Here is an 11463-nt window from a genome sequence, read left to right as displayed (position 1 = left end):
TCTGTCACTTATTCTCCAGAGAAATGAGCAATTGACCTCCTCTCGCCCGTGGAACTGCAGCTCTGCCTGTCCCCTGGCTGGTCCACGCTTAGCAGCCCTTCTCTTTCTAGTTTACAAACCCTCTGCCTTGCCACACATCTGGTATTTCTCCAGCTGATTTGTAAGCGTGGCAAATAAGGGGTGAACCTGTCCAGATTCCAGCAAGTCCCGACTAGAAGCAGACACTGTTTTCCCCATTTGCTGCCCAGTGTTGGCTGCCCTCTCCCGCTGGTGCCTGGCTCTGCTGGGTCAGCTGGTGCAGGGGGGAGTGAGGGGAGGGTGGAGCGTGAGGGCAGAATAATGTTTGTTGATCATCAAGTTGATGACCTGATTGCAGCTGGAAAAATGATTCAGAAGGTAATCTAGGATAAGAATCAAATGATTGTTTTTGCCCATGTATTCAAATATTTGCTGAGTGTCCATGTGCAGTAGACACTTTACAGTCAACAGGTTTGTTTACAGGGAAGCAGTTTGAAGTGTTGAAATAGTGATAATAATGTTGTAACTAATATGTATTTAGCATTAACCCTTTGCCAGACACATGCATGACACCATATAACACAATCAGCCTATGAGGTATTATTAATAGTACTCCCATTCTATAGATGAGCAAATAGAGGCTCCAAAAGACTAAGGACAGGCCCAAAGTCTCTTTAGTGGCAAAATTTCATATGAGTGTTAGATTCCAAGGCTCAAATTCTTAACAAAAGCACGTACTTTGGTATCAGGAGACCTGTCTGTTTTACCTTGAACAAGCCACCTTCTGAGTTTCATTTTCCCCATCTGAAAATAGAAATGAAATAAATTTTTTGAGCACCTGCTCAAAATTCCTTCTACAAATAACCAATGCTGGAGAGGGTGTGGGAAAAGGGAACCCTCCTACACTATTGACGGGAATGTAAATTGGTGCAGCCACCAGGGAGAACAGTATGGAAGTGTCTCTAAACACTAAGAGTAGAGTAGCCTTATGATCCAGCAATCCCACTCCTGGGCATATATCCAGACAAACTACAATTTAAAGAGATACATTTACCCCTGTATTCATAGCAGCACTATTTTCAATACCCAAGACATGGAAGCAACCCAAATGTCCGGTGACAGAGGAGTGAATAAAGAAGATGCGGTACATATATACAATAGAATACCACTCCGCCAAAAGAATGAAATAACACCATTTGCGGCAACATGGATTGACCTAGAGATTATCATACTAAACAAAGTGAGTTAGAAAAAGACAAACATCATACAAAATAACTTGTGTGGAATCTAAAGCATGACACAAATGAACTTATCTACAGAACAGAAATAGACTCACAGACATGCGGATGCCAAGGGGCTGAGGTCCAGGGGGTGATGTGATCTCCCTGAGACTGTAGGTGAGGTCAGCTTCACACTCCTGCCCAACAGTTTTTCAGCCCAAATTTACTTTGGGCTCTGGAGGTCGCCGGAGCTTCATCTGTGCAGCGTGTTGGGGGCCTCCCTGCCCACCAGTTCCTCCTGCACTGCTTGAGACATGTTAGCCTTGCTGGTGTGTTAGTTTGCCAGGAAATCAAGGCCTTTAAGCCAAGAGAACTTCAATTCTTTGGAGGCTATTGAGGAAGTGAGGCTCATGGGACCAGGGATTCAGCCTTGTATGGCTGCAGATTAGGGCAGGAAAGCATGGAAGGGGTGAGTTTAGGGAGATTCAAGCCTCTGATACATTGGCTTAGCTCTGACTTGGACACAGAAGGAAAGCAGAGTCTGTGATTGAACTCTTTCTTCCTTATAAATAAGATTTTTAAGGCTTAACTGTACATCCAAGAAAATCTCTGGCATTTGGTGCCTAATGGGGTAGGTGGGCCCAGGGAGAGGCAGGGAATGAATGAAGAGGATGGAGTTACTTTAGGGAACTAGAAATTGTCATCATATACTGGTGCAGTGTGGACTTCAGAGATAAAATGAGCAGTCGTTACTGACTTCTGGAAAATTCAGATAAGACATGAACACCTACAACTCCCAGACACTCAGTTGGAGGAGTAACCATCGTTAGCCATAGTTACCGTGGCTTCTAAGTCAGCATTCACAATCTTAAATAAGAAAAGTTCCTCTTAACCACCCGCAAGAATCTAAGTAACCCTCTTTGCATATTGCCATTTTATAGAATGAACTCTTTGTATTGAGTATGTGGTAAGTTTATACTTGATAAGACCGATCAAAAGGGGACAAGTCAGTCCCTCAGAACCTACCATTCAATTAAATACATTCAGAGTATATTTTTAATATGAACTTACACCTAACAACATAGCTTTTAACAAAGATTGGAGGGGTGGAGGGAGGAGGACAGATTCAGCTTTTAGGGGGTCTGAAGTTCTACAGTTTTAAAAGCTCTCTTTTATGTCTATACACAAAATCATTAAAGAAAAAAATGTCTGTGACCACTTTGATGCCATCTGATAGAGATGACCTATTACAGAAGGAAAAGAGTGGAAAGAGATAGCAGTCTTCACTGATTGCAGTTACTATATATTACTTTTGCAAAATTTATAAAATTTACCAAGATTTATGACCAAATGATTGCTAAGGTCTTTCTCAAAAGCGTGTGCAAGTGAGGGAATTAAGTCTGAAATTTGTGCTTTACTGGCCTCACAGCAAATTTTCCCTGCAGGCATCCCAGCTTAGTGGGTAAAGAACCTGTCTGCAATGCAGGAGATGCAGGTTCAATCCCTCAGTCGGGAAAATCTCCTGGAGAAGGAAATGTCAACCCACTCCAGTATTCTTGCCTGGAAAATCCCATGGACAGAGGAACCTGGTGGGCTACAGTCCACAGGGTCACAAAGAGTTGGACACAACTGAAGTGACTGAGCACACAAGTCTTCACTGCAGCTTTTACGGGCCGAAACTACCACCAGAACCATCTAAACTGCGAGTCCTCAAGGGAGAAACGTATATTGTAGGACACAATTGATTCAGAACAGGGACAGCATGACAGGCTCCAAATGCTGACTGGCCAAGACCAAGGCTGGACAGGACGCCCGCCACACTCCTTGACAGCATGGTGGAATCATACAAAGCGCATGGAGAAACGGCACAGTACCGTATCTGGGCTGTGCAATGTGGCATTAAATGATGTAGATATATAGTATCTCTGGTGCCCTTATTACCAGTTCAGCATAACTGTGGTCCATGCATCGACTTGACCTCAACAGGCAATGACATGTAAGGGGCAGTGGAGATATGTGGATAAAGAAGTGACGTTTTAATATGATCCTGAATTTTCTAATGAAAATACCGAAGCAGAGAGAAATTGATTTGCCCAAGTGAGAAGGCTGATGGCCAGGTTTACTTTGTTTTGTGTTTTATCCACATGCCTCCATTGGTAATGAGGTCACCTGCCTGAAGTTTACCTACTAGTATGTGGGCTCTTCTCTGAGCTTTCCAAGTCTGTGGTAAAGTGCTCCTTGAAATGTTTACAACCAGAGATAGATGTGATGTGCTACATACACAGCCAGGTTCCAACGATTATAAACATCTACAGTAGGAAATGGCAACCTGCTCCAGTATTCTTGCCTGGAAAATCCCACGCACAGAGGAGCCTGGTGGGCTACAGTTCATGAGGTCACAAAGAGTCGGACACAACTGAGCACACATTATTACAGACATACATTATTCTTTTTCAAGTATAAAATCAGAAAGCTGTACATATTAAGAAATGCTAGAGGAACAAAGTGTGTTTGGCTTTCTCTATGACTAATATGTGTGAATTGTTATGCTGTGTGTTTTCTTTTCCTTTGGAGTTAGTAACACTTTTTATGAAGGTTGAGACAGTAACATACAAAAATCAAGCACTTTCCTTTATGTTATGCAATAAGCAGTAGAAAGTAATTAGAAAATAGGAAAACAGAAAACTCTAAGATATTTCACGTAAGGAGAAATTGAATATAGGGCATTAGTTACAAAAGTATAGGAAGGATTGGTGGAATAAATGGAGGAGAAATTACCCAGAGATCAGTCACTGCCATCACTGGGCTGGGAGCCCCAAGCCTATATTCCCTGCATCCACTGCCAGTGCAAAATGTGATGGGTTTTTTTTGGACTGGACATTGGTGGCTCAAAGGTAAAGAATCTGCCTGCAATGCAGGAGGCGCAGGAGCTACAGGTTCGATCCCTAGGTCTGGAAGATCCCATGGAGGAGGGCATGGCTACCCACTCCAGAATTCTTGCCTGGAGAATCTCATGGACAGAGGAGCCTGGTGGGGCTACATTCCATAGGGACGCAGAGTCGGACATGACTGAAGTGACTTTGTGTGCATACACCAAACACACACATGAGTATTATGGACGAAATGTAGAATTCAACGAGGTAATGAGAGTGGGGATTAGTACCCTTATAAGGTGGGGCAACAAAACACCTGCTCTATCTCCCCCACCACCCTCCGCCACTCTTCTCTGCAAGAGCGAAAGAGGTCATAGGAGCACGCAGCCAGACGGTGGCTGCCTGCAAGCCAAGAGAAGAAGCCTCAGAACGAAATTTACCTTGGCAACACCTTAATCTTGGAGTTCCAACCTCTAAAACTGTGAGAAATAAATTTCCATTGTTTAAATCACCTTGTCTGTGGTACTTTACCTAGAAAACTAACCCAGAACAAAAAAAGAAAGTCAATAAAATATCAAATATTAGCTAAAATGAAAACTAAATGACAGTAGAACAGGCTGAGTTTGAAGGAATAAAAGAAAGGGAGACAAAATAAGACGACAGAAAGGATTATAAAATGTCTTCCTCCTTTCTTCTCATATCCTCCTATCTGTTTTTTCTTTTCTTTTACAAAAGGAAAAAAAGTTTTTTATTCTTATTTTACAAGCAGAAAGGCCAAGTGAATAATTGAGTGATTATCCAGGGAACTGAATTAATATAAAAAGTCTAAATAACTCAAGTCAAATCCCTTTTTTTAAACTACAGTATCTCTCAGTTCAGTTCAGTTCCGTCGCTCAGTGGTGTCCAACTCTTTGTGACCCCATGAAGCGCAGCACGCCAGGCCTCCCTGTCCATCACCAATTCCCAGAGTCCACCCAAACCCATGTCCATTGAGTTGGTGATGCCATCCAACCATCTCATCCTCTGTCGTCCCCTTCTTCTCCTGCCCTCAATCTTTCCAAGCATCAGGGTTTTTTCCAATGAGTCAGCTCTTCTCATCAGGTGGCCAAAGTACTGGAGTTGCAACTTCAACATCAGTCCTTCCAATGAACACCCAGGACTGATCTCCTTTAGGATGGACTGGTTGGATCTCCTTGCAGTCCAAGGGACTCAAGAGTCTTCTCCAACACCACAGTTCAAAAGCATCATTTCTTTGGCACTCAGCTTTCTTTATAGTCCAACTCTCATATCCATACGTGACCACTGGAAAAACCATAGCTGCCGGGAGCCACCACGGGAGATCCCACCCATGACAAGGTCATGTGGAAGAGATCTGACGAGCAAGGCAGATCAGAACTCGAGGGACCCCCTGGATCTGCTCGAGCATCTACCCCAAAACCAGAATCTGTCTGTCTTACTATTTTGTGCCTTTCACCAACTCTTCTGACATTAACAGGGGGCTATCCCCGACCGCCTTTCTCTGGAAAAAGTCAACTTAGGGCTTTAGTTAATAGGTCTCCTGGGCATGATAGGAGTGTTTCAATTCAAACCCCTCTGATGGCTTTTAGCTTGCCTGACAGGTTTATCCAGATTCTTGCAGCTACGCATGTGATTGTTCACAGCCTCCCAACCATGAGAGACACGGGAAGCCTAAAACATTCTAAAAATATAGAGCCTTTCGAAGAGTTAAAAACTATTAGAGTAGTGCTGGTGTAGGATTTCATTGTTGAGCCAATGCTTGCTGCCAAGTTCCCATATCTCTTATCCATTGTGCACCTGGGAGTGTATTGGTTAACATAGTTGGAATGTAAGAAAAACAAGTAGCAACCTTGGAATTAACCACATCAGACCTTTGAGCTAACTGGTTCTTTGTTGTAACTCACTGCACCTTTGCTCCCTGAGAATGTAACTCTGTTTAGCACTTTCTGAGGCTGACATAGATTAGAAATATAAAGAAAAAACACTTCAAGGGAAAATAAGTTTTCTTATTGAGCAGCTTTTATCAAAAAAGAGTCATAAAATGTCCACAGGCCTCCAAGGCCAGAAGATAATGTACACAACATTGTTTATGGGAAAGGTATGCAGAAAAAATCCTGGTTTCGATAAAGACAAAACAGATGTAATGTTTGGGCTGACTCTGTATGACTTTGCATCTTTCGTTTGCCTCTATGTACAAGTCAAGGTATAAAAGTTCCTTTTGAAAATAAAGTTATGGGCCTCGTTCACCGAAGCTTGGTCTCCCCATGTCATTCTTTCTCTCTCTCTCTCTTTCTCTCTTATTCCCGACGCCGTCATCCTGAGGGTAACCCTGGATCCTTCTGGGGCTGGACCCCGGCACATAGCCTTGACTAGACGGACCTTTGTTGGCAAAGTAATGTCTCTGCTTTTTAATATGCTATCTAGGTTGGTCATAACTTTCCTTCCAAGGAGTAAGCGTCCTTTAATTTCATGGCTGCAATCACATCTGCAGTGATTTTGGAGCCCCAAAAAATAGTCTGACACTGTTTCCACTGTTTCCCCATCTATTGCCATGAAGTGATGGGAACGGATGCCATGATCTTAGTTTTCTGAATGTTGAGCTTTAAGCCAACTTTTTCACTCTCCTCTTTCACTTTCATCAAGAGGCCTTTAGTTCCTCTTCACTTTCTGCCATAAGGGTGGTGTCATCTGCATATCTGAGATTATTGATATTTCTCCCGGCAATCTTGATTCCATCTTGTGCTTCCTCCAGCCCAGCGTTTCTCATGATGTATTCTGCATATAAGTTAAATAAGTAGGGTGACAATATACAGCCTTGACGTACTCCTTTACAATTGTCATAATCTTTCTTTCACTTGCCTCTACAGATAACACTAATGCTTCCTTAATTTTAATATACTGGACATAAGATGTATCCAACAGCTAAATTTCAAGAGCAAAGAAAACAAAAATTACGAATTTCTGATGAAACCCAAGTAAAGAAAATACCCCAAACCTATGTGCAACTTATATGGAATGCATACTCCTATAATAGATAATACCATATGCCATATTTCTGCAGTTGAAATGTTTAGGATCTTACACTGTTTTTGCAAAATATAAGTGAAGCTAAGGAAACAAAATTTATTAGTTTAAAAGAAAGTAAAACCTTTCTATAAATTATTTTTAAAAGGTAACAATACTTAAAAATTATTTTATATTGGGAACACATCCAGATGTCAATTTCCTAGATGATCTAGAAAGTTAAAAAAATTTGCAATACTTTTGTAACACCAAAATGCCACAGCTTCTATGCACAAGGAATGAGACCTATGGGGAGAAATTGGTAAATTTAGGAAAAATAGGAAATTCAGACAAGGAAACTCACTCCTGGCCCCTACCAAGTGTGAGTCCCTTAAGTAGACCAAACATAAGTACATTTGTCTGTACATTCAAGCCTTCAGGGTGCTGGAAAGCAAGATAACTATAGTTTTTATAGTTAGACAAGTGCTTTTTGATGGAGCATTTTTAATAAGACTTGAATTTAGAGCTATGATTCTCCTAAGAGAGGAAGGAATATCATAAATAGAATCAGCAAGTGGTTTTGTCAAAAGACACACACTCTCACATGCCCCCTCCTCCCAGTCAACAGTCCAGGTGTTGGGGGGAGGGGGTCCCAATACTGAAGGGAGCCGTGTAGCAGTCCCTCAGTCCTGCAAGAATTAATGACACAGAAGAACAAACATGGAAAAGTATTTTGTGGCAGTAAGAAAGCAGTATAAAAAAAACCAGAATTCTCATCTTGTGTTTTATTTCTTCTACTTTTACAAAACAACTGTTTCAAAACTTTCTTACAAAAACTTTAAAAAGACACATATACATGACATGTAGGAGATGAGAATAATGTTCCTCTAATACAAAAGCATTAAACAATATTTTGGGTGCTGGATAGCACTTCTGGCCCGTTTATTTATTAAGACTAGAATCCTCAGAGTTCTCCACTGTGACATTTTCTAACACAGTATTACTGGTTGTGGAAAGTAATTTGCCTGAACTGCTCTCCTTTTCAGTCTCTTCCCAAGTAGTTTTCAGAGGCCTCCTGAGGGTTTCCGGAAGCAAGAATGTTAGAACTCCACTCACTAAAGCCAAAGTCCCAACAAGCAACTAGAAGGAAGCAAAAAAAAACAAAAGTGACACATTCAGAAAGAAATGTGCTCTTCAGAGAATAATCATTTCTGAACTTTGTTCAGAGGGCAATAGAATTGAAATTGACATAACAGCTGGCATTTTTGTTTCTCAGTAAGACCTTTTTGAATTCCGGTAGTTGGTGATGGACAGGAAGGCCTGGCGTGCTACAATTCATGGGGTCACAAAGAGTCAGACACGACTGAGCGACTGAACTGAACTGATGACCTTTTTGGTTACTTTTAATTAGTTGACTAAGCTTAATCTGATCATTCATCAACCACCATGGAGCACCTACTCAATAAATCCCAGTTACTGCCTGCATTATTACTCTTGTAGGCACAGTCCTAGGAGCTACACTGAAGAAAAAAAACTCCCTGCCCTGTCTTGCCAGGCTCCAGAGCCTCATGGGAGAACCCAGCATCTTGGATTTGGACTTGATGGTCAGGGATTGTCTTAGTCAACCCTGCTCCTGCCCGCAATAATGGACATGCTATCAGCATTCAGTAAATGGTGGGGACTGAATAAATGCATGCATGCACCAATGAACAGTTCAATGAACCAAAATCTGTAGCATTTAGGGGGAAACAAAACAGAGGCAATGGAAACTAGCTGCTACTTTGTGTGGGGGGAACATCACTTCATGGGAAATAGATGGGGAAACAGTGGAAACAGTGGCTGACTTTATTTTGGGGGGCTCCAAAATCACTGCAGATGGTGATTGCAGCCATGAAATTAAGACGCTTACTCCTTGGAAGGAAAGTTATGACCAACCTAGATAGCATATTGAAAAGCAGAGACATTACTTTGCCAACAAAGGTCCACTAGTCAAGGCTATGGTTTTTCCAGTGGTCATGTATGGATGTGAGAGTTGGACTGTGAAGAAGGCTGAGCACTGAAGAATTGATGCTTTTGAACTGTGGTGTTGGAGAAGACTCTTGAGAGCCCCTTGGACTGAAAGGCAATCCAGCCAGTCCATTCAGAAGGAGATCAACCCTGGGATTTCTTTGGAAGGAATGATACTAAAGCTGAAACTCCAATACTTTGGCCACCTCATGTGAAGACTGGACTCATTGGAAAAGACTCTGATGCTGGGAGGGATTGGGAGCAGGAGGAGAAGGGGCCGACAGAGGATGAGATGGCTGGATGGCATCACCGACTCGATGGACGTGAGTCTGAGTGAACTCCGGTAGTTGGTGATGGACAGGGAGGCCTGGCATGCTGCAATTCATGGGGTCGCAAAGAGTCAGACACGACCGAGCGACTGAACTGAACTGAACTGAACGACAGTTTCCAAGTGATTTCTTATAAAAATTCAGTATTTCTTTACCTTCCAGGTTTTGACACATGAAAGGCAACCTTTTAGACTACCACCAAGGTGTTTGCTTTCAAAAATGCAAATCACGTTAAAAAACTAAAGTCTGTATATCTCTTCTCTGTTGACCACTATGAAGATATGGGTGGGTTTTAGAACTAAATCTGGTTATAGTCTGTAAAAACTTTGTTTTTACATAATTTAAACTCCTTTAGCAAAAAGTACTGAGAAGAGCCCATAAAAATAAATTAAGGCATAGGCTTTCTGATAAATCTGCATATTTGGTGCTTTTATAGTCTCTGAGATACAGTGTAAATTGAGACACGACATGAGGCCACATCAGGTACAGATGTGACCTGGGAAGACAGTTCTTGACTTGTTTTGCAAAACACTGATAACCTAATTCCAGAAATGCATGAGTAAGCCAAGAAACAGTAACAGAATTTAAAGTGATATTACAAAGGACGTAGAAATCCCAAGAGAGACCTCTGTCAGGGTCTGAAAAACACTGAACAAGTCTAAACAAGAAATAGAATCAAATGGACAATTCAAGACAAGACTGGATTTTCTTTTTTAACTTGGTAGAATCAGTTCAATTCAGTTCAGTTTAGTCACTCAGTCGTGTCTGACTCTTTGTGACCCCATGGACTGCAGCATGCCAGGCCTCCCTATCTATCACCAACTCCCAGAGTTTACTCAAACTCATGTCCATTGAGTTGGTGATGCCATCCAACCATCTCATCCTCTGTCGTCCCCTTCTCCTCCTGCTTTCTATCTTTCCCAGCATCAGGGTCTTTGCAAATGAGTCAGCTCTTTGCATCAGGTGGCCAAACAATTGGAGTTTCAGCTTCAACATCAGTCCTTCCAATGAATATTCAGGTCTGATTTCCTTTAGGATGGACTGGTTGGATCTCCTTGCAGCCCACGGGACTCTCAAGAGTCTTCTCCAACACCATAGTTCAAAAGCATCAATTCTGCGGTGCTCAGCTTTCTTTATAGTCCAACTCTCACATCCATACATGACCACTAGAAAAACCATAGCCTTGACTAGATGGACATTTGCTGGCAAAGTAATGTCTCTGCTGAAAAGTATGCTGTCTAGGTTAGTCAAAACTTTTCTTCCAAGGAGCAAGCGTAGTAGTGAGTAGTGAGAATAGTCAGGCACTGAATAAACTCAGAACCTTGCATCTCTCCTTTCACTCCAAGCGGGTCCCCCATCCCTATGGCCAGCCCTCGCTACCCCACACAAGCACTCCAACAACCCCCTCAATCCCACCTCTCCCTCCCCCTGACCAGGAGGAGCCTTTGTCCCCTCTCACCTTCTCCTGGGGGAGGGCGGTGGAGGGGCGGGGTCTTCCCCCATCAATAGATCTCCCTTCTTTCTCACAAACTTTTGATCTTTTCCTTTCCACTGGCTAGTTTCCCTCAGTAAAAATAAATTTCTTGAGCTTCTTACAATCTCTGTACCCACTCTGCCTGGGAACTTGTACTTGCTACCTGTATGGCCCTGGGCAGGTGACTTAATTTTTCTGCTCCTCAGTTTCCTTATCTGTAAAATAGAAATAATTAATACTGCCGCTGCTGCTGCGAAGTCGCTTCAGTCGTGTCCGACTCTGTGAGACCCCAGAGACGGCAGCCCACCAGGCTCCCCCGTCCCTGGGATTCTCCAGGCAAGAGTACTGGAATGGGGTGCCATTGCCTTCTCCAAATAATACTACCTGCCCCCAAAGGACTGTTGAAAGGATTAAATTAAATAACACATTTAGGGCACTTAAAACAGTAACAGTTGAGGAGACAATAAACGGTAGCTGTCATTACTACCCTCTATCTTCTGAAACAAGCAAGAGGCTCTCCG

General features: G+C 42.5%; 1 protein-coding gene across 1 annotated transcript in view; it reads right to left on the bottom strand.

Annotated features, from left to right (window-relative positions):
- Positions 1 to 7902: 7902 nt before the first annotated feature.
- SLC22A16 (solute carrier family 22 (organic cation/carnitine transporter), member 16) overlaps positions 7903 to 11463 on the bottom strand; it is a 35108-nt gene continuing 31547 nt past the window's right edge. Inside the window, exon 8 of the mRNA XM_010856615.1 lies at positions 7903 to 8272. Within this exon, the coding sequence (XP_010854917.1) occupies positions 8075 to 8272 (198 nt within the window). The 3' untranslated portion in view covers positions 7903 to 8074. The remainder of the gene's footprint in view (positions 8273 to 11463) is intronic.

The sequence above is a fragment of the Bison bison genome, unplaced genomic scaffold, assembly GCF_000754665.1.
Source record: "Bison bison bison isolate TAMUID 2011002044 unplaced genomic scaffold, Bison_UMD1.0 scf7180017864373, whole genome shotgun sequence".
Classification (NCBI taxonomy): Eukaryota; Metazoa; Chordata; class Mammalia; order Artiodactyla; family Bovidae; genus Bison; species Bison bison.
This window is presented reverse-complemented; position numbering and strand designations above follow the sequence as displayed.